The sequence below is a fragment of the Rhinolophus sinicus genome, chromosome 15, assembly GCF_057876585.1.
Source record: "Rhinolophus sinicus isolate RSI-liver-muscle chromosome 15, RSI-T2T, whole genome shotgun sequence".
NCBI lineage: Eukaryota > Metazoa > Chordata > Mammalia > Chiroptera > Rhinolophidae > Rhinolophus > Rhinolophus sinicus.
Genome location: NC_142515.1, coordinates 73,197,105 through 73,220,390, shown reverse-complemented (window position 1 = coordinate 73,220,390; position 23,286 = coordinate 73,197,105). Strand labels below are relative to the sequence as shown.

The following is a 23,286-nucleotide window of genomic DNA, read 5'->3' as shown; positions in this document are numbered from 1 at the left end:
TCCATTCCTCGTCCTCCTGCACACACACACACACACACACACACACACACACACACACACACCGGTCAGCCAACAGACATACTCATGTGAGTGACTAGAAAATAATTTATTGGAGAAAAACAAAACAAATCCAGCACAGCAATGGTTAACAATGATGATGATTTTTTTTTTTTTTAACTTTTAAGCCCATCATCTGAGGGTGGGGCAAAGAGGGCTTCTGTTCCCTCTGGTATTGGAGGGGGGTGGGTCTGCTGGGGCCACAAGGAGGAACCCAGAATTCTGATGGGCTGGTGTGGTTTAAATGCTTTGGGCAGAGAAACTGCACTGGCCACAGTCCCAGCTAGTGCAGGGTTGGCTGGCAGGGGCCCTGCGGCATACCCACCCCCACACTCATTTTGGTCGAGTTGAGCCTGCAGCCCAAGCCCAGCCCTCCAAACTGGGACCTCTGATCTTCAGGGTGTGAGGCGACCCCTTTCTAAGTGCCTGTCTTGGACAGTGGGCTCTCCCTTGGTGGGAGTGTGGGGCCTCATGGCAGAAATAGTCACAGGCAGTCCCAGACCCTCTTTCATGATTTTTGGGGGGCTCCTCTGTTGTCCAGGGTCCCAACATAGGCTGGGAGGAGGGCTCCACAGAAATGCATCCCCCCACCTCCCAGGCCAGACAGAAAAGTGAATTCAGGCCCAGCCTAGGGCCAAGGAGGCTAGGGGTGTCTGGGTGAACTCGGCTGGTGCCTGTCCTGGGGGGTGTCTCAGGAGGGTTCTTTGGATCTTGGGAAGTTGGGGTATACCCCAGCGCCCCACTGCCTGGGGCAACAAGCCTTGAATTGACTGATTGTCTCTCTCCTCTGAACAAGACACTTAGGAATTCATGCTAATGTGAAACCAACCAGTCCAAGATGGCAGTGGCAACCCCCTGTGCCCAAGAACCAGGAAAAGGAGGACCTGTGGGCATAGGCGGGTAGCATGTGGGTGCTTGGAGGTGGCAACCCGGTCTTGGTGCTTAGACCATACTGTCTGCCTTCTCTTTCCTTCCTCCCCACCTCCCACCAGCTGGACACAGACCCTCAGAAAGGGGGAAATTAACAGAGCAGCGCAAAGGGGCCCGAACAGCACCATCGGGCACAAAACACAACAATGCACATGGAACCCAGGGCTCCGGCCCCATGCCCGTCCCCACCCCCCATCCCTCCACTTAGTACATTATCATCAAGAAAGATTACATTAGTCATGCATCAAATCAAATTCCATTGCGTCTTTTTTTCCATTTTTCTTCCTTTTTTTTCTTAAATTACATTTGAACACAGAACACATAGAATAATAAATACTCTTATAAGACACGACTCCAAAACAGAACACGCCAGAGAACACAAAGGTGTCCTTCTCTCTCTCTCTCTCTCTCTCTCTCTCTCTTCCTCTCTTTCCTAAAGGACCCGTTTAAATAAGAAATCTGTAAACGCCTGGTCCTTTACTCTCAGTCTCTCTCTTTCCCGCTCCCTCCGACTTTGCCTCTGACCTTTCGCCTCTGACCATCACCCAGCTTTCCCTGCCCCAACATTCAATATGTCTCCCACAGAACTCGTCAAAGAAATGACATACCATCGTCTGCAAAATTATAATTTAACGGTATAAAGCTTCAAGTCACGTATTCCAAAAACTAGCTAAGGATTTTTTTAATCACATAAACTATACATTAACTATTTTGAGGTATTTCAGAGAAAATTGTCAAAGGCTCAAAGGAGCTGTGCTGGAGGTGTCACTCCCTGCGTGGAAAATGGTCTTTGGTTTGTGACGACCAGCTGGGTGTTGGGGACAGGCGGGGGTTCAAGGGGGTTCAGGTTGGGTTGTGAGCCTGCTGGAGGGGCCTGGCCAAGTGGGGAAGTGGGTATGGGAGCTGGTATATATGTACGTGTGTGCACGTGTGTGATATGAAGGTGTTAGAAAGGGACCCAGGAATGGGGGGGACGCTTCTGTGACCTGTATCAATGGGGCTTGACCCCATCTGACCACAATTCACCATCACTATAATGTTCTACAACCAGAAGGATCTCAAGACAATTCCTAAATTTCCAGCAAGGGATAGAACAGGAGGGTCCTGGCCTCTGACCCTTGGACCTTGAATGCCGGAAGAGCAAGTGACTTGCCCAGAAGAGGTGTCCGAGAAGCCCTGTCCCCTGCAAGCAGGTGCTCTGGCCAGTGGGGCATAGGTGTTAGCGGGGTGTGTGTGGGGGGGGTGGTAGAAGGAAGGGACTATGTCCACCTGTGTCTGGGAGGAGGCGTTGGTTGCTGAGCGGGAATGGGGACTCTTAGGATAATGCCCCAACACCCACGGTTGTAGAAGCATCACTCAGATCCAGTTGCTTACAAAGCCTGGACAATAGCGAGTCGATAAGGACAAGAGAACATTTCACACACATCTTTGGTTCAAGAAAAAGGCACTCATCGACCTCACTATTCTCTCTCTCTCTCTCTCTCTCTCTCTCTCTCTCTCTGGTGTGTGTGGGGGCGGTGGCACCTGGAGGGCAGGTTCCAGGGCAGGGTCTTGCACACACTGTCGGAGGCGAGGGAATTCTAGCATCCAGCACAAGTCCTTGGGGGAAAATCTTTGGTATCAGACGTGATTTTTCCAATCACAGACATGAACATTTGAGTGAGGTAGCCTTTACCTGGGTGGGGGGGGCATTTTACTAGAAATGTCTCTTGCATTCTCAAGGGTTGGGGGTGGCCACCTCCCTGGGAGGCAGGGGAGGGGACTGGGTTGTGGGGGGAGAGGTTCCTTCTAGCCTCCAGATCTTGAACCCCGAGGAGGCAGGTTCTTGGGATCCAGCTGCCAGCCAGTCTTGGGGGTCACCTGGACCAGACGAGCAGGGGAGGTGGATGGGGTGCTCATCTTCATTTCTGACCCTTCTTTCCCCCTTATCAATTTTTTCTTTTTTCTTTTTTTCTATTTTTTGGCAAAAAACAGAGCAAGCAGATTCCACCTTCTTCTCTGAGGAGAGAGACGTAGCAAGCACAGGTTCACCCCGTCACCCCTTCTGGCCCAGCAAAGCATGCCCCAGTGCTGGGGATTGGTGGGTGACTTCCAGAGAGTTCCAAGCAGATAGCAACGCCATGCCCCCAGCATGCAGGGACTCTGGGGGCTCTGATGCTCTCTCTGGGTCCGTGGAATTCTCTGTGGAATCTGGATGTCTTCTTCTGTTTCCTATGGTCTGTCTCGCCCTGTGTGTCATTCATCAAGGTGCCTAAAGCTAAAGTGAACTGACTGAGGGATGGGGGTGGGGGGGAGGCGTCTGGAATTTACCCGCATGTTTGAGCGTGCAGTCCCCTCCAGTCAGATAGGGAGGGAGAGGGTGCTCGCTTGTGGGTGCTGGGCGTTCGCTGCTGCGGGGGGAGGGGGGCCCTCCCCAGACGTTAAGGCAGGCAATTCTTGGCACAAGGAAACCTGGCCGCTGGGAGGGGCAGCTGGCTTCTTGGCTGTGGGGTCAGTTCTGCCAGCGGATGGGGTGGGTCTTGGTGTGAGTGGGGGCACCATGGGGATCCGGCTCCACGTGGCGACTTTGGAAGGGGTTGAGTTCTCAGGGAAGGGTCCACGGGAGGACGGGAGGACGAGTGGGGAGGAATCCTCCTCCTGCCTCCCTCTACGGGGGCGAGGGGCTGGCAAAGGAGGAATTCTTCTTAATTTTTTTTTTTAAATACCCGGTTTATATTTCTAGTATGTGCTTCTTGACCCGCTTTCGGGAGGACATGGTGAGCCCTGGTTTTCCGGAGGCCCCTGCGCGTCCTGAATTCAGAAGGAGCTGGGGAGCCCCTTTCTGTCACCCCCTACCCTCTGGGGGAGGGTGGAGGGCTTCCTTTGGCCTGGAGGGAAGGCGTGGAGAGAGGACAAGGGCCCTTTTTGTGCACTTGGGCTGGGGGGGGGGGGTGCTGCGTCCTCTCCCTGGGTGTGGGGGACCCGGACAGCACCTCCTCCAGGCGCCCCCTGGGGCGGGTCTCCGGGCCTGGAGTGTGGGGTGGGAGACGTGGGAGGGCAGCGCCCAGGCGGTGGAGGCAGGAAGGGCGCGGGGACCGGACGCCTCAGGCCTTGGAGAAGGGGGCGGTGCCGGCGGGGCCCCCGGGGGCTGCGCCAGGCTCCTCCGCCCAGCGGTTCATGCAGCGGCGCCGCGCGTTCATGAAGAAATTGCTGACGGTGTTGAGCTCCAGGCCGAGCTGCTGCGAGATGGTGACCTGCATTTCCTTGGACGGCCGCTTGTTCTCCTTGAAGATGGCGATCAGCGTACGCCGCTGCAGGTCGGTGAACACCAGGCGCTGCTTCTTGGGCTGCAGCGCGCGCTCCTTCTGCTGCTCCTGCTCCTTCCGCTTGCAAGCTGCGGGCGAGTGGCGGCGCACGCACGGGCAGGCGACCGGGAGACAGCGCCACCGCGTGGCCGGGCGAGAGCAGCATGGGAAAGACGGACACAGCCCAGTGCAGAGACAGAGACACCAGGAAAGCAGAAATACGGGAAATGCACAGAGATGGAGAGACAGGGCCGAAAAACACAGGGAAACACAGAAATGTGAATAGGACGGGCGACATGGAAGAGACCAGGGGCAGTAAAAAGGTAGTAGAGACAGCAAGAAATGGAAGGAGAGAGGGCCGACAGTCGTGGGAGAGAGCATAGAGGCACAGGGAAGGTAGATGGAGGAGTGGGGGTGGGGAAACGGGACAAAGAAGGGGACACAGCGTGAGCACACTTCCACAGGCATGGACCACCACCCTCCAATCCCCATTCTGCAGCCTAGGCCCCCCACCCCCCGCGCATATCCCCAAACCTCCACCCCAAAGAGTACAACAGTTGGTGTTGGTGGCTCCCCCTTCCCTTCTGCAGCCCACATCCGGGCAATGTTGGGGGAAATGACACAGAAGGTCTCCATGTGAGTTATTTGGCTCAGTGTAGATGGGTGAAAGAGGCAGTTCATTAATAGGTCCTTGGGGGCATCACAAATCGCAGGAATCTCCCCCTAGAGTGATGGGGCAACCAAGTTCTCAGAAGGGTAGTGACAGTCCATGCTTCCTTCCTTGGGCTGTCCTCTGAGGCCTGACCTCCTTAGGGACCCTGTATTAGGCTGACATTGGCTTCAACAGCCTGATTCCAATATCTGAACCCCACACCCAGGCCTGCCTCTCCCACTGCAGACTGCGACCCAGACTTGGCCCCCATCAAGTGCCCAAGGGGCCCTGTGGAGCTGGGAGGATCTAAGGAGAATGCGGGGGTGCAAGACCACCCCTCCCTCTCGCAGGACCACCTGGCACAGAGCAGGGAGAAGCTGCAGGAAGCTGCCCCATGGCCAGCAGATGCGTGCAAAGGGGAAACAGCAGCAGCTTGGGTATTGGAGCAGAGCTGGCCCCTACGCTCCTGCTCTCCCCTGCTCCAGTTCCAAAGTAGACTCCCTTCCCCAATGCAGTGGGGACCAGCGGGTAAAAAAGATGGGCTTCATCAGACAGGGGCTGGGGGAGGCTTGTGACATCAGCACAAACTCTATCAGAGTCTCAATTTCTCTGTCACATACCAGTCCGGGATTGTGGGTGCTGGAGAGCCTGCCCTGTCCTGCCTCCCCATCTACTGCATGCCCCCAGCTATTTCCCCAGAAGTGACCAGGAGTGCAGGCTATACTCGCAGATCCCCACTGCCAGCCTCAGTGGCCTGCTGGGACCACACACGAAGCTGGCTTATTTTGGTTCTGGAACAGTCTGAACCAGATGGCATGCCAGATCAATGTCCACACATGTCCACAAAAATAGATGAATGTTCCCTGTGCTGTGGCTCACTTCTCAGGGACAACAGGTTCTCCCATCCCATGTGACCCGACTCACCACTTCACTCTCTATCGCCCTCTCACTTGGAACACACAACACTTCTTATTGGCTGTTTCAGGTTTTATGATTAAGTAAGAGTGATGGCTGGAGGTTACTGGACATTTTAGAAAAGCCTCTAATGAAAGAGAGAGAGAAAGAGAGAGAGAGAGAGAGAATAAACAAGAAAAGTGGTAGGAGGCGAGGGGCATGATGATCTCAGAAGAAACAGACAAATCGGGCAAGCTATAATTAATATTCTCAGAGGGGTACAAGAAAAATACTGTGTCCATGAAACAGGAACAGGATGCTGTTCAATAAAAAGGACAATGAAAGGGTCAGAAAATGCGTTGGAATTTAAATATATAATATAATAGCGGGAATAGAATCAATGTAAGGATTGGAACATAAAGTTAAGCAAATATTCCTGGAAACAGAATAAAGCAGATGCAGAGATGGAAAATAAGAGGAAGATGATAATAAAGTTAGAGGATAACTTGAGCAGGTTTTGTCAAGAGGCAATCAATCCAAAACTAGAGAAGGAAATTGTCAAATAAATAATGAAAAAATAATGCAGGATTGAATGGCATGAAAGTCCAGTTTAAAGGAGCCCAAAGTGCTCAGCTCAAGGAATGAAGAAGACACTCCCTAAGGCTTATCCTTGTGAAATTTTAGAGACCCAGAAAAAAGAGAAGATTGTTAAAACTCCCAGAGAGGAAAGCCATATGATGGACTAAGAATCAGGGTGGCTTTGGGCTTCTCAAAAACTAGGAGACAGTGGAGCAATGCCTTTAAAATTCTGAGGGACAATTATGTTCAGCTAGAATTGTATGCCCAGCCAAACTTCAAGCATGAAGGTGGAATAAAGCTATAGACACATTGAAGGTCTCCAAAAGTTGACGTCTGTGCGCCCTTTGTGAGAAAGCTACTGTAGGAGCTGTTCCATCAAAATGAGGGGGCAAATCAAAAAAGGAAGGTGTGGAATTCAGGATATGTGTGGTTCAATCTAGGAGAAAGGGAAAAGAGGTTCACCCAAATGAGGAGGGGAGAAGCTGGGAGACAGCAGCACAAAGGCACCAGGGGCAAGGAGGGCAGCTCCACCCAGATCAGAGCAGAAGCGCCAAGGAAAGTCTGAAGGGGAGATAACCTAAATGTGTGGGAAATCCTACTGAGCTCATTTCGCATTTTGTTGGGAAGTGTGGGAAGAATTTGTGATTGGAAACTACTAAGTCCTGGAAAAACAAACAGTTGTACATGAAAGGAAATTCAATCCCAGTACTCTATGTAGCTCAGCAATGGATGATATTCACAGAAATCATAATGTAAATAGTGAAAATTGACTTAGGCAAGAGTGTATTTTTAACTATATTGAAAAGTTGACAGAGAGAGAGAGGGTGTGGTATGGATATGGAAAAACGGTGAGGCAAACCTAGGGGATGAACAGGGCAAGCAGCCTTTGTATACAAAATGGGAGAGCAAGAACATATGTTCATATTTTATCTGCATGAAAAAACATTGGAAGGAAATGCACGCAATTGCCTTGACCTCCCATACTCTTGGAACCTGGGTCATGGGAGGGGGCCAGGTCCCCATTCTTTCAAAGGGAAGGCTGGGTCTTAGGCAGTGAGACCAGGGGGGAGAATCAAAACTCAGCCCCAGGCCTTTAAATTCCAATGGAGCCCTTCTTTCCTACCTGTTGTAATCTTCAACTCATGCATTTATTCGCTCATTCATTCACTTAACAATTTACTCACAGATTCATCCTACATTTACTGTAGGGACAGAGATACAATTGCCCCTCAGAAAACTCACAAGAACTTTACATGTGTCCTATTTTTAATCCTGCAGTAATTCCATAAGCAGGAATATTTCTTCTTAGGTGAATATTTCTACTCAGTGAAGGTGAGCCACTTGCCCAGAGTTGTTCAGCAATCTTGGGCACGGAATTACAGGACAGGAATCAGGGTTGACTGGCCCAGATGGGGAGGGAAGTAAGATGCAGGTCGCCTCTTTCCTTCCTGTCTCCCCCTTCTCCAATCAAGTGCCCAATGGGCACGCCTGAGGCAGGGGCTGGGGGAGGGGCCGGGTGAAGCAGAGTCGAGAAAAACTTCACGTTTTGTCGATCACAGCAAAAAGGGGCTCTGTTTGCCCCCCTCCTTCCTGGCATTCAATCTAATTACAGCTCGTCACAGCCTGAATCGATCCAGGCTCCAGTTGGAGCTGTTTACCACGAGCAGCTTTTGTCATCCTTTCCATCCCCCACAGCCCCTCAGAGTCTTGCCTGGAGGCTGCTGCTGCTGAGGTGTGTCGGGGGAGGCAGCCCAAAGGCTCCCCATCAGCATCCCACCTGGCGCACAGGATCACCCCCACCAGCTCCAAGGCCACTGCAGTCTCTGTGCCGCCCAGGGCAGCCCAGGAGGAGGAGAGGCTGTGGGCATGAACCCCTTTTACCCAAGTGAAAACTGAGGCTGGGAGAGAAGGACTGACCAGGGAGCAGGGCAGGCAGTGGAAGCTGGCATGAGAAGCCCTGGACTTACCAAGGCACCAACCACCAGTCTCAGACTGCGCAGCCACTGCTATGGCCACCTCTTCCATGATGATCTCCACTGGGGAATGCCACCTGCATCACCTCTTCCACCATCACCTCCTCCACGACCTGCATCCCTCCTGTTTCTATCACCTCCTCCACCACCAGTATCAGTACCTCATTCCCTCCCCCACCTCCCTCACTTCCACCTCCCCCACCTGCATCAATTCTACCACCAGCACCTCCTCCACCATCAGTTTCCCTTCCACCCCATCAGCACCAGCACCTTTCCCTCCGTCACATACACCATCACCACCACCTGTGCCACCATCACCTCTATCAACAGCACCACCTCCATTACCCTTGCTTCCGTCACTACATCGACATCACTTCCATTCTCATTACCTCCTCCACTTCCATTTTATCACCTCATCTCTCTCACCTTTCTTACCTCCACCATCCTCCTCCTGTGTTTTCTTCACTTCCATCACTATCCCCTGCACCAGCACCTCCAGCACCATCTCCTCCATTATTCTCATCTACATCACCTGCCCCCTCAGAGGGCCCATCTTGCATGTATGTGCCCAGCACAGGAGGATGAGGCCCCTCACCAGGAGTGGCCCAAAGACCCTCACCACCAAGCACAGTTGCCATGACAGCAGGAGGAGGAGCCAGCCAGGTTGGCTAGTGGGGTTGTTTTTTGGGGGCAGAGTTGGGGCATTAGACACGCTCTGGGACCCTGGGTGAGTCAGTCCCTTGCAGAGCCTCAGTCCCCTCATTTGCAAAACTGGGACCCTCTGCCCCCTTCAGACATGTTTGTAGTGCACAGCAGCTACTCCAAGCCCTGCTCGCCTCACGCAGCCCCTGCCCCGCTCCCTGCGTCCCGGCCAGTCACCTCGTTGTCGTCATCTCCTACCTCTGGCCCTCACTCTGCTCACCCTTCTGCTGTCACACCGATCTCATCCTGGACATGGTCCACCCTCAGGGCCTTTGCGTTGCCTGTCACTTCCGCCTGCATTGCTTCTCCCCTTGTTTCTCCATTGCTCCCTCCCTCCTTCCAGCCTTTGCTCCTTCTAACCCCCAATTTAATACTGCAACTCTCCCTCCCCCCTCACCAATTTTTCTTTTACTTTTTTTTTTCTGTAGCACTTAAAATGATTCACGCACCCTGTCCAGGGACTGGTCGAGTAAGGGTTTGGGTCCCAACTTTCTCTCCCGTCCACCCTCCTTGACGCCAGGGACTGAAAACTTGATACTCAGAACCAATTTGAGACGCTCATCTCGGTGGGTGCCGGTGCCGGTGCCGCACCCCATCCGGTCTTCCCCACTGCTCCCAGTCTTTTTGGAGTCCAGACATGAGCAGGGTCTGGGGCTGGCTTCTGGGGGCGGGCAGAGGTTCTGGGAGATCAAAGGCGACCCAGAAGAGATGGAGACCCCATTCCCAGACCAGCCCCCTCACGGGGCGCCCAGAAAGCATGCTAACGGGGGCCTTTCGGTAGCGTGTGGCCCGCGGTTCCCGCCGCGACCGGCAGAGAGCAGCGCTCTCAAAGCAGCCCAGGCAGGAGGGGCGGGGCCTGCTCATCCATATTCCAGGTGGGGGCAAAGGGAGGTGAATGGGGGGGCCCTCAAGTTCCAGATGGAAGCCCTTTCCTTTCAGACCCCCAGGGCCTTGCCCCCCGCCCCCCCCCCGCCCCCCCCGCATCTGTCTCCTCCTGCTTCCTGCCTTCCTGGAAAGTTTCTGGGCTCAGCAGACCACCCCCACCCACCGGGACCCCTTCAGGGGCCCTAGAGGGGGTCTGATCCCACCCCTCGGGGATTACTGCACAGTGTTGGCCATCTGAGACAGTTTCCTCAACTAGAAAATGGTCTTAATCATTGTCTCTGTCTTGTCCGGCTGTGGAAAAGCGTTTAGCCAGAAAAGTGCTGAACCTGATAGAGAGGCTGGAGTGAGGCCCGGAGCTCCCTTCTTGGGGTCCCTGGAAAGAGCTCAGCTCTGGGCCCCACATGCTGAGAGGACATGAAGTTTCTCCCCTTCTAAGGACAGGTCTCAAGCCTCAGCACCTCTCCTGGGGTCTTCCTGGAGTGGGGAGGGATGGAGAAACTGAGGAAGGCAGCAGGGAGTTGGGTTGCCCCAGCCAGAGAACTCCTATATATCCCTCAAGGCCCTGCAGCAGTGGTCTTTAACCCAGGAAGCCCTTCCCCTCACCCCAGCAGAGCCCCAGCTCCCTCCTCTGGGACCCCCAGCCCTGACCCTGTGGGACCAGGCCTGGGCTTGAAACCCCTTTGTTGTCCAGCATGGAGTGGGTCCACAGGAGATAGCGGGCTGGATATGTTTGTGCAGTGACTGGTGCCCCTGGTGACCCGCCCCCATATGAGGGTGGGGCAATGAGGGGACTCAGCCCAGACTCAAAGACCCTGCCCAGGGAGACCCAGCCAGCCACTGCCCTGGAGGGCCAGTGGGAGCCCTGGGAGCACCCTCAGCAAGGAGCACCCTCTCCCATCAGTGAGGAAGTAGTCTGGACCTGCTGATGGGCATGCGGGAGGGAGCCCCAGATTTAGTCACTCCTCAGGGAGTCAGATAGAATCAGGTATGCACTGGAGGTCTATCATCTTCTGATAGACCCCGTCTCCTCCCCTCTCCTCCTTCTCCCTCCTCCCCACTGCTTCCTGCTCCTCCTCCCTTCCCCTTTTCCCCGCCCCCCTCCGCTCCTCTCTTTCCCCCTCTCTGCCTCCCCCTCCCCAGTCCTGTCCTTTCCTCCTCTCCTGCTCCTCCTTCTTATCCCTGGTCTTGAGCAGGTTGACTGTGCAGGTGTCCATCTGTCTGTTCCGCCCTCGCCTGGTGGAGCTGCAAGGGGGCCTGGCCAGGTGGAGGGTGGTGTGTGGGCGAGTGTTGTGTGCCATGCGCTTCGGCACAGTGGGAGGTGTCCACACACAACCAAACCACATGCATGTGAATGTGTTACAGACACAACCTGTGATGGTAAGAAGGGCCATCCAGGGAGAGGCGGGCAGTGGCGTGGGCACCTGGAGTGGCAGCGGAGGGCAGAGGCCTGAAATAGCTGGTGGGGGAAGACCCAGGGGCCAGCAGAGCTCAGCATGCCACTCACTTCTAGCTGGCCTTGGGGACACACAGTGTGGCTGTAACACGGGAGGATGTAGTGTGAAGAACAGGGGGTGTGATGTGACATGACTGAGTGTGACAGTGGCTGTGGGTGGTGTCCCAGCAGAAGCCCGCTGAGTGCATGGGATGCAGGCTGTGTCCATCTAAACCCCCCAGGATGGTTCCTGTCTGCTTACCCACGGCTGGCTGCCCACCCACCCCCTCACCATTCCTAGGCAGCAGGGACACCAGGCCTGGGCTCCATGGGCCGAGAGGCCTTGAACACACACTCTGTGGACATTGGTTTCCTGGTTTATCAAGTTGATGCTGTGCCCCATGATCCTGACGTCCTTATCTGTAAGTGGGGGTGACCGTCCCACCGTGCAGGGGTCATGAGATCTGTGCAGCAAACACTGAATGATTGGGACCCTGCAACACATCCCTCCCTTCCTTTCTTCTTTCCTCATACATTTACCAAGCACCTACTATATGCACTGTGCACGAGGCACTGCTGGGGACAGCTGTGAGCAAGACAGATGCAGTCCCTGCTTTAAGGAGCCACAAACTGACGTGAAAGCCACGTTGCTCTAATAATCACAGAGATAAATAGAAACGACTGACTTGGTTCCAGAACACGGCTGCTGATGCTTCTCTCAGAGCAGTGGAGGCCTTCTGGGTGGGGTATTTGCAGGGAAGACATGAGCAGGGCTGGGCTCCAGAGGCCTCCTTGTGAGGACAGACCTGGGCATGGAGGGGAGACCTGGAGACGGAGCCTGGGCGTCAGTGACAGTGGGGAAGAGGGAATAGTGAAGCCCAGGGGAAGCGAGGGGGCTTGGGCCAAAGTGGCACCAGGAAGATGAGCACCCCCCCCCATGAAGGCTGGGTTTGACATGGAAGGACAACAGTGGGAGGGTGGCCCCAGAATTTGTACATGGGGGCACCTGCATGATTGTCCTCATCCCTCAGACAGTGTCATACTCTGTGCAGCATCTAAAGCAGCAACCAAATCTCTTGTCTGTCTCCCCCCCACACCCTAGTGTCTATCCACCTGAGGACTGGATGGGGGTGTGGAAGCGAGAGCTGGAGCTGGCTGTCCCTCCCCTCTGACCACCTACTGCGCTCAGCTCCAGCTTCACCGAGCAGACAATTCAATACGGAGCCAGGTCTCCGGCTGGGATGATGACTGGTTTCCTTGGCGACATGTCCCACCCCTGGCTACCAGCTGGCCAGCCCCAGATGTGGCGAACATTGATGCCCCCACCCTGGTGGCTTGTCCCCACTGGGCTGAGCTGACCTGAGCATCCCCCACTGGCATCCCCAGGCCAGAAAAGGTGGGTGACTTGCTCAACGTGACACAGAGATTACTCTGAGGGGCTCCTAGAGCACTACCTGTGTCCCTCCTCTTTATCCACACCCTGTACCCTTGAGGGAGCCGGGGGCGAGTCAGTGCTGAGCCAGACTCCTGACCGCAAGTGAGGACTTTCAGCAGCCCCTCATTGCCCCCACTCCTCCGTCCGACGCCTCTCCACTCTCTGCCCCTTCTCCCCATCCCCAACCTACCTGGACCTCACCTCCCCTCCTGGCCTCTGCACACACCTTGGCCCCAGCCTAGCCTTCAGGAGAGCCCTCCCCTTCTCTCCCCCTGATGGGATTTTAATGGCTGCATTTTCAAATTAGTTCTGAGCCTTTCAAAGACTTATCAGGGAAATGAGCATTTCCACTGGCCTCTGGGCTGCCCCTCCCAGGGGCTCCATCTGGAGGTTGCACTGCTGAGGGTGGGGGCACAGTGTGTCCGCCCAAGGGCAGCACTCATGCTTGGACCTTCAGCCACGGAGACTCCCCCTATTCAGGCACCCTCACACAGCGGCAAGCCACATCGGCACACACACACACACACACACACACACACACACACACACAGTGCTCTTATCTTTAAAAAAAATGTTGAGAAGTCACAGCAGCTGGCAGTTTGAAATGGATTTGAAAAAGATGACAGGAAAGGAACCAGTGATAAGAAAAAGAGCAGAGGCCAACTCTGCTGAAAAATGTGTGTTTGTGGGGGTGGTGGGGGGAACACAGCATTTCAATGATTGGGAAATAAATCCACAGATAAACTCACATGCCAAATGGTCCGCCCCAGACGTATTCACCGTGGCCAGGGCGACCACAAACCATTGCTGGGCTGGGAGGTGGCTGAAAAAGGAGGAAATGGCCAAAGAGAAGAATACTACACAGCCAGAAAAAATGACCCTGAGGAGCCCTCTTTCCTTTTGTGGAATGTTCCGGTGTCTGGAAGGGGACAAAATCGGATGCTCTCCATTGTGGTGGGTTCCCCCCCACACACGGACCTTTTTTTAAAGTAAACTAAAAGGATGTGCCTTTGCAGCAGCTGGATTCAGTGTAATCTTTCTCTAGAAGGAGAAATAGAAACTGGTTTGCAGAAAGGAGAGCAAGGGAGGAAGCCCTCTTGCCTCATTTAAATCTGGAGCCTGATGAATGCGTCCGTTTAAAAAATACTACAACATATTTAAATAAGAGGGACAGAGGGAGGTGGAGGGAGAGAGCAGAGGCTTTGCCGTTGCTCTTGCTGCGCAAGGGGGCCTTTCCTGCGCCGTCTGGACTGGGGAATCTTCTCCATTTGGAGGAACCGAAGTGCGGGGTAAACGACTTGGCCAAATCACCGGTCTGCGCCGCCGCCCCACAATCCTTCCAAACTTCTCCGAGCGCCGGCCTCCAGACTCGCTCCCGGCGCCTCTCCTCCCTCCCTTCCCCCCCGCCCGTCCCCCGCCCCACCCCCCTGCAGTCCGCCTCAAGGGGTCCGCGTCCCCAAGTCTGAGCCCCCGGCGCTGCGCCCCTAACGCTCGCTCGGAGCCCAGAGCCCACCGCACCAAGCGCGGAGGGAGACTGCCCCAAAGAGGCTCCCACGGGGAAGGCTGTGGTTTTCCCTAGGGCGGGATGCCGGCGCCTGTCGTGGGCTTCGCTCTCCTGTCGAGCGCGTGCGCATAACCCTGAGGCCCCAGGCCGAGGGTGTGCAAGGCAAGGGTCCCTGTCTCCTTAAGATCGGCGGCATGAGCCCAGGTCCCGCCAGGCTGCGGAGGGTCCAGGTCCCGCCAGGCACGCTCGATTCTTTCGGGTTTAGGCGGATGTGGAGAGGCCCCCTGGCTGGACTCCGCGGCTGGCTTCCCTAGCACTAAGGGGTAGCGTTCGCCTGGTGAGGAAACTGAGGCACGGACATCCTCCCCAACGCACGGTGCGGATGCGCAAGAGCGCTTGGACACGCGTGGAACCAGGTCCCCTATGCACGCACTCCCGTCACTGTGGGTGGATGCGACCCCCTCCCAAGCCTGCACCGCTAGGAAGTAGGGTCAGACAACATCTGCCTGGACGCAGGGGAGAGGTGGTCCCCCGAGCCCACTGGGGGGCGTATCGGTGATTCCCAGCAATCTGCGCAGGTCTCCGGGAGACAGAAGGGGATCTTCCTGATGTGCCCGCGCCCCGTGCGGCCTCGAATATGCCAGACCCGGCCGGAGGGCAGAAAGGGGTCCTGTGCCGGAGTCTGCGCGCACTCGTCCCAGTGTGAATATGGGCGTCCTGTGCGCATCTACGCTTGTGTCCCCTGCACCTCTCCAGCAGCCTGAGCCAGTCGGACCCCTCTCGTCCCTGTTTCCATTCGCTGTGCATCTGTGGCTTTGTGGGTGTGACTTCATAGGTCTGAGGGGCCCCCCACCTCCCCCACATCTGCCCACATGGCAAGAATCCAGCGACAGAAGGGTCCCATTTCCTAGCGCCATCCACAACTACTAGGCAGAGGGGAAACTGAGGCTGCAAGGTGTCCTGGGGCTGGCCAAGGTCACGTGGGTCTCCCAGCCCAGCCTCTCCCCTCCCCCACTAGCGCTGCCTTCCTTATTGATCAAGGGCCATGTTTAATTAAAAACTTGATTCAAACAGCCTGAGCTCCCCTGATTAAGCCCGGATGGCAGCTACATTCAAAGAAACAGGCAGGTCGCAGGGGCCCAGCCTCAACCCATACAGCCGGTCTGGGCTTCCCATCTCCCAGCCTCTCTTCCGGGTTCTACCACTGCCCTCCCATATCCACATGGGACAGAAAGTTAGGGCAAGGAAGGCTGCCACAAGGCCTTCCTCCACATCTTAATGGCTCTGGGAGCCCTGTGCCCAGACGCTAAACAGAGGGGGGATGGAGCACCAAAGTGACATAAAAAGCCCCCTCTGGGGAAGAGGATACCTGGGGTGAGAGCAGAGGCTGGAGACCAGCGAGGAGGAGGTGGTGGCAGGCGGTGGGTCATTCAGACTAGAGTGGTGATGGTTGATAGGGAAGAAGCACAGGAGTGGAAGAGAGACTAAAAATGAGAATGGCTCGGTCTTTGTTAGTTCTAGGAATTTATGCCTTCAGAATAAAGGAGCCAAAAGCCAGCTTCAGCCTCTTGCCTTGCAAGCGGCTCCCCCAGACTCATCTGTGTGCCTCTCTGTGAAGTGGGGGTGACCCTCCGTGTCTCTCAGGCAGGAAGGGATTATCATTGGCCTAGCACCCACCCAGAGGGCTGGCTTTGAAGAGAGGGCACTTCGCCAGGAAAAGCAGGGTGTGGGGGCAATCCTGGTGGCTTGGAGTTGGACAGGAGGAAGTTGGGACTTGGTCCCTACAACTCTCTTCACAGGTCTCTGGTGTACCACTTGAGTACTAATCCTGCCACCCTCAGAGGAGCCTGGAGAACAGGCACAGGCACTCACCTGTGGTTACCCAAGCCACCGTAACTTTAAAAGCCACCCTCCTGTATCCACTGAGCTGCCCCCTCCCAGCCTTTGTCCCCACTGGCCACCTGCTGCACGTCCCCATCTTTGCCGATGGCAGGCGCTCAAGCACATCAAGCCAGGTTTGTAGCTCCACCAGATTCAGGGGCTGGAGGAGCTGCAACCTCACTTGCTTCTGGGAGCTCGGTCTGTCCCCCTGTAGGAACAGTCCCCGCTTCACACTGGGTGTGTGGCTTTGGCAAGTGCCTTCCTTCCTCTCAGCCTTGGCTGGCTTGCTGGTCAGTAAAGTACGCACAATAACCCCACTCGGCTTAAAGGTCATCCCATATGATTCCATCGCTCATTCCTGGGCTAGCTGGGGGAGGTGGGGCTTCCACATCCCAGCTGGCCCCTCTCCTCTCCCTCCCCATCAGCATGAAGTGGGTGGAACCAGAATCACTGAACCTGGGCAGGTCCTGGGGCAGCCTCAACCCAGGTCTGTAGTCTGGAAGAAGGAGTCTGGTTTTGAAGGGACCTAGAGTCACGTGCACAGCCCCATATGGCTCTGGCACACACAGCCCTAGAGACCCAGTGTCCCCCTACTCCATGCATCCCTATGGGGGCCTACAGTGTTCCCTCCAGTCCCCAGAACCCTTCTAGCATCCCCTGCCCACTCTTTGTGGATCCCATTGAGCCCAAGCTGCTGCTAGTGACCAGGACCCCCCTGAAGATGATAAGTGGGTGTGAGGGGGTGATTAAGCAACATGGCCTTAAGGTGTGGGGCCTGTGAAGGTGTCTTGAGGGTCTCCGTGGGGGGAGGGGAAAAGGCTCGATTAGAGTAACCTCAGCAAGCGTCTGGTAGCTGGCATCTGATTCTGTCCATTTCTCAGATGAGGAGACTGAGGCTCAGACCCTCTCCCAGGCAGTGTGGGAGCCCAGGTGAGTTCCCGTGGCTAAGCTCTCCTGGAATGTCTTTTCTGGGGGACGGGTCTATAAGAGGCGTGGCCTTTTGCAGTTGAAAGTTAGGTTTTTACCATCCCCTCCAGACCCCCAACCCCTGGCCACTGTTCTGCGCACCTACCACCAATCCTAATATCCACAATCACTGCGACTGCTCCCATCAGCAACTGCCAGAAATGGCTCTCTGCTTGCCTCAATTTCCCCTACCCTGGCCTCCCTCTTCCCTCAGGGATTCTGGCCTCTCGAAGGAGGAGAGGGCCCTTCTTTCAATTGCCTCCTTCTGATATTTTATTTTATACATATTTTTTTCTGATCGGTTACACAAAATATTTTTTCTCCGGAGTTGCAATTTAAACAATATTTGAAGCCGGCCGAAGCTATCGACCCAGGGACGGTGATGAATTAGAGACGGTAATTCGAATTCATCGACCGCCCCGCCCCCCGCCCAGGAGCCCGCCGACCCTCCCCCAGCCCCTCTCCCATAATTACTGTTTGAGACAGAGCGGGGAGGCCTTCGAAGAGGAGGCGGCTAGGAAACTGTCAGACTTCGGGTACCATGGGGTGGGGTGAGGTCCCCGTGGGATAGGACCGGCCTTGAACGGACTAGCGGGTCCCAGAATCTACAAATGTCAGACTCAGAACCTGGCTCCCCAATGCACACATTTTATAGATGAGTAAACTGAGGCACACAGAAAAGGCAGTCGTGGGGGGGCAACAGGGTGAGGGACCCTGAGGTATACCTGGTCAGATTTCGCGGGTACCTCATAGAAACAAAGAAACCACCCCTTCCCCCCTGGGTCCCAGATCTCGGAAGGAGAGAGGAGTGGGGAGCTAAGAGGGTGGGTGGGGGGAGAGACCCAGGACCAGTGGACCCCACACAGAGGGGCTGCAGCCCCCCCAACTCTCACCTCCCATTTCTAGGTCTCTCTTTGTCTTTCACTCTCTCGTTTTGTCTTTCTCTGTTTCTGCTTTGGTCTATCCAGTTCTGCCTCTTCATTTTCGTCCTGTTTTTTGTCACTTTCTGTCTCTCCGACCTATCTCTGTCTCTTTCTCTCTCCCTCCGTGTGTCTCCCTCCCTTCTCGTCCCTTTCTCCTGGCCACAGCGCCAGGACAGACACCCCGCCTCGACACCTCCGCGGCGGACAGGCGCGCTGGCCAGACTGGAGGGCTAACCTGGCGATTCCCGAGGGCGAGGAGGCTGTGGGCAGGCGGTCGGCTCTCGCTGGGCCCGGGCTGCGGTCAGGGGAGGAGAAAGGGCGGTGAGCCTTCCCTGCCGGGTTTGAAATGTGCGGAAGGGGAGCGGGAGGGGCACCTGAGGCGCTTGGGACTGTGGCTCGCGGAGTGGCGCAGTTAAGAGGGGGATGCGCCCTACCGCCTCCCCCCAACCCGCGCGATTTGCCGCCACTTAACCGCTTTTCATTTGCGCAGCGACCGGAACTAAAGGCCTTTGGGCTCGTGCCTAATTACCCCGAGGCCCTCGGCCACTTCTCACATCCCAGTCCGAGCCCTGAGCTGTGGACGCGCTCCGATTGCTCCGGAGGTGCGGCAGGAGCCCAGGAGCCGCACACGGACCGGGCGGGTTGGTGGGGTCACGACATGGGCCTAGGTGGGAGGAGCGCAGGACATGTCCCGCCAGCCCAGTTCATTATCCCTGGTACCCCAGGACTGCCAGGCCCCGCGCTCACCCTTCCCACTTTCCCCTGACAGGGCTACGATTGTTAATCATTTTCCAAAATGGGAAGCCGAAGCTCAGAGAGGCGAGGCTGCTCCTGGGCCCGCAGAAGCCGGGGCTGCCCGGCTGGGACCCTGACTGGCCTCTGTTCCCCATCTGTAATTATACTGGCAGCCTGAGGGAATCCCAGACTTGGATGGCAGGACACCTGCCAAGGCTGGCACTACCTCCTGCAGTGTCACCCCCCCCCCACAGACAGGACTTCTCACCTGCGCGTTGTCTTTTTGAAGCCCTGGCCTAGCTTTTGGGTGGCTCCAAAATGTGCAATTGAGATACCACCAATAGGCCATGTTAGTTGCATAATGTGACAGTGAGAAAAATGGCAAGTGGCATGTGTTCTTTGGGGTATACCCATGTTGGATTCAATGTCTCCGAAATATATGTGCTGGGAAAGAGTGGAAGTTGGCCAGTATGGCTGTATGTCGAACGCCCTGCGTTACCCGTTTGATGAGTACCACTTAGTGTCTAATGCATTCAGGCTATGCCTTTGGCCAGGGAGTAGGGGCTGTGCTCTCTGCTACCTGATGTCACCTACACTGTACACGGCTGTGTGTTGATATGATTGAGTGTCCCTTTGAGCACACCTGGTCATTGCATATATCATGGGGAGCAGGGCAGAGTCGGTCCCGCCCTTACATAAAACTGTCCAGGTTCCTGGTGCCATTTCTAACATGTCACAATGGCCTCCCTGCATACTTGGTCACCTGCCACATATGAAGGAGAATTTATTTCCCTATTCCCCCAAAGTGGAGAATCTAAGAAGCCTATAAGTGGCTCAGCTAGTCACCTCACTCCGTAGAGGGGGAAACTGAGGCTCGTGTGTGGTGCAGGCTCCCTGGCTTGTCCACTATGCCTGGGAGGAATGAACACAAGACTCCTCTTCTGCCCCACCGGTGCCTTCCTCTTCCCAGCCCTCTGCCCAGGAGGGGGCACAGCCATGGCCCTCCCGGCCTTGCTGCTCCACTGTGCCCAGTGTGAGCCCCAGCCCTCTCCATCTAGCCCCATCGCCCCTGTATGCAGAGAAGCAATCGATCCAGCGCCCGCGGCAGCTATTGTCCCCGCGGCTGGGGTGGCTGCAGCCTCCTCCCCAGTGCGGCCAGGGAAAGAACCCCCTCCCAAGCCAGGCCCACTGCAGTGACAGTGGGGGACTCTCCTGAAACCCTACATGCACCCAGGAGAAGGGCCTGGCCAGGCCGCCTCTCTGGTGGCAGGTGTGGACCCAGCTGTTGTCAGCTGGGAGGGAGGTGGGAGTCGGGTCCCCAGGGTGGTAGGGACTGAGTGTCAGTGTGAGTGAGACAGAGACACAGAAGCAGAGAGAGACACAAAAAGAGAGACTGACATAGAGAAGGAGAAAGGATGAGGAGGAACAGGACAAAAACGGAGAGCATGCAAAAAAAAGATACCAGGTTGTTTCGACAGAGAAATGAGAGAAACACAAAAAAGAAAAGAAAGACGGGCAGCGGGGCGCGCACCCGGGCCAAAAGCAAACGCGCCGGCGGGCGGTAGGCCAGGGTATGAAGGCCTCGGGACAGTGCGGACGAGGGTCCCCCGGGCCGCTCCTCCCCCGCCCGCTCTCGGGTGACCTTTGCCAACGGCCGGAGAGGGGGAGGGGGCTATCGATCGCGGAGGCCGAGCTACAAAGATGCGCGCGCTAGGGCCGGGGGTGCTGAGCACCGGCCTGGCCCTGGCTGCCACCGCGCCGGTGCTCGGTGCGCGATCCCGGCTCTCTGCCCCGAGGCTGGAGGCACTGCAAGGGGCTGTTCGGGAAGAGGGGAGTGGCACCCCGGAGCTGACAGCTGCGGCGCGTTTGGGGCACAGCACCCTCATCCCCCCCACACCCACACACACGACACAATGAGCAACCCTGCAGACTGCTTCTTCGGGGATTCTCGGTTCCCAGAGGGGCTGGGTGGGAGGCTATAGGGGGAAAGGCGGCACAACCCCTTTCTCCCTTTTGGCGACGGTACAGGCGGGCAGGGTCGCAGACCACGCTCTAACCTCCGGCAAGGGAGACCCGAGCCGGAGGGAGGGCCGCACGGCCGCGGCATGGTGCTGGGGAGCCCCGGGCCGGCGCCCCGGGGTTGGCGGTGCGCTCCGCGCTCCTACCTGCGAGGCGCAGCGCCGACATGCGCTGGAACTCGGGCTCCTGCAGCCACTTCCACATCCTGCGGAAGGTCTCGCGGCCCGACTTGAGCTTGCTCCACGGCTTGGGGTTGCGCAGCAGGTCGGAGAGCGTGCCCTGCGAACGGCACAGGATGCGCTGCGCGAAAATGGCCTGCGGGATGCTGTAGCGCTTCAGCTCCGCCGTGATGCGCTGTGCCACCTCCTTGGTGTTGATCTCCTCCGCCGCCGCGCCAGCCCCGGGGCCGCCCCCGCCGCCCCCGCCCGCGTGCGGCCCGTGCGCCCCGGCAGCCGCCAGCCCGCCCAGCGGTGCCAGCAACCCGGCGGAGCCTCCGCCGCCTGCGCCGCCGCCCCCGCCTCCGCCTCCGCCGCCTCCGGGCAGCCCGCGGGCCAGTGCGTCCTCGGCGCGCCCCAGTAGCGCTGCGTGCGGCTCGAAGGCGGCGGGTGGCAGCAGCTTGTCCCCGGCAAGGTGTCCTGGAGCGCCGTAGGCGGCCAGCGGCGGCGGCGGCGGGGGCTGCGGGGCTCCGTGTAGCGCGGGAGGCAGCGCGTTGGGCAGCGGCGACAGCGGCGACCCCATTGCGGGCAGCTCCTTGCCGTAGGGCCCGTAGAGGTGGCCCACCGAGGCGAGCGCGGCGCGTTCGTCGCGCATGAGAGTGAAGCTGCCGCTCACGCTGGCGGCCAGGCGCTGCGGCGGGGGCGGCGCGGGTGCCGGGTGCTGATGCGCGTGCGGGTGGCCGCTGTGCGCCCCGGCCGCCGCCGCGTGCGGGTGGAACTTGTCGGCTACGGCCGCGAGCGGCGGTAGGTGCTGCAGGGGAGTGAGCGTCGTGTAGGTGCCGCCCAGGCCGGGCGCCTCGCAGGCCATGCCCATGGTCGGGTGCAGCGGGCCCGCCAGCTCCCCACGGAAGTCCGCGCCGCTGCCGGCGCTGCCGGCGCCGCCCGCGCCCCCGCCGCCGTCCAGCAGGCTCGCCATGCCCGCCACCAAGCCCGGACGCCCGGGCGCCACCAGGCCGCGGTGCTGAGCTGCCGCCGAGCGCGCGTGGCCCGGGCTCAGCAGCTCGCCCGCCTGCGCGTGGGCCACGCCGTGCAGGCCCCCCAGGCTCTCCAGGCTCAGCTCCATGCTCGGCCGCCCGCCCGCCGTGCGCGCTCAAGGCCAATGCATGGCCCCCGCCCGCTCCCCGGCCGGCTGCGAGCGCGGCCACCAGGATGTGGCGGGGAAGCCGCGGCCGGCGGCCCGGCCCGGGTCTGACGTCAGCGCCCCCGCCCACCCGCTCCCCTCGCCGCCGCCTCCCGCCGCCTAGCTCTCTGCCCGCCCCGGCCCCCTCGAGCGCCAAGCCGGTCGGAGGGGGCCGGAGTCGGGGCACCTGGGGTCTCCCGCCTCAGCGACAGCTCCGGCCGCCTGGGGATAACGGGAAGGGGTCCAAGGACAGACTCTGGCGAGGTGGGGCTGGGGGCTTCCTCTCTGTGCCTGTGATTCCGTGTCTCTCCGCAGGAAGGGTACTTTCCTACCTGTCGCCCCCAAGTCCATCTCCAGGGGTTGTGGCTGCTTAGCTGCCTGCCATCCACGTGTCCCCCTCTACTCCCAGCGCACAGACCCCAGGCAGTGGATCCCTCTGCAAACTCAGCTTCTTTTACCCGCAGGCGCAGAGGCACAGCCCCTCACAGGACCTCTCTGGGGGGAGTGGTGCAGAAAGAGGGGTCCTCAGGGCTTGTTTGCCAGGGTGCTTGGGTCTGTTCCTGAGTCTGGGCACCTGGGCCTTAGTTTCCCCAGCTGTACAATGGAGCACCTGGTTTAATGGGTGCTCCCAATTCCAGGTCCTCCTTCTTTCTTCCAGTCCCAGGGTGGGAGTGCTTTGGAGCTGACCCCTAAAGAGCCCCTGTCCCACTCCAGCACTGCCGGACAGACGATGTGGCTCCTCTCTGCTTCCTATGAGGCTCCTGTTTCAACCCCCCTTCCCCAGGGTTTCTGGGTGGGGGGAGCAAAAGCCCTTCTTCTCACTACCTGGAGACAGGTGAGTCCCAGGGGCCCCTGGAAACTGGGATAAATGGGGGACCACCCACACTCAGAGAGACCCCCATGTGGTCCCTCCAGTGGGGCCAGATGCAGGTCAGGGCAGCGGTCCAGAGCAGCCAGGTCAGACCCCAAAGGGTGCCCCTATATTAAGGGCAGGGAGAGAACCCCAAAATCAACCCACCCCTTCCTCCTTCCCCATGACATCTGCCCCAGGGGAACCTTTGCCCGTCCCCCAGAAGAGGAAAGAAGGTTAAAGCTATTAA

The 23,286-nt window shown here is 57.6% G+C and overlaps 1 protein-coding gene across 1 annotated transcript; it reads right to left on the bottom strand.

Annotated features, from left to right (window-relative positions):
- Positions 1-6: 6 nt before the first annotated feature.
- ONECUT3 (one cut homeobox 3) lies at positions 7-22,190 on the bottom strand. The gene is made up of 2 exons (XM_019743998.3): positions 20,998-22,190; positions 7-4,360 (listed from the first exon to the last, which is right to left on the bottom strand). Exons 1-2 carry the CDS (start codon positions 22,127-22,129, stop codon positions 4,071-4,073), a joined length of 1,422 nt encoding a protein of 473 aa, XP_019599557.3. The 5' UTR covers positions 22,130-22,190; the 3' UTR covers positions 7-4,070.
- Between the last annotated feature and the right edge of the window lie 1,096 nt (positions 22,191-23,286).

Coding starts and splice junctions, on each gene's coding strand:
- ONECUT3 (XM_019743998.3), bottom strand. CDS start 22,129: ATGGAGCTGAGCCTGGAGAGCCTGGGGGGCCTGCACGGCGTGGCCCAC. Junction 4,361..20,997: donor GTCGGCGCTGCGCCTCGCAG/GTAGGAGCGCGG, acceptor ACTCGCCCGCAG/CTTGCAAGCGGAAGGAGCAG.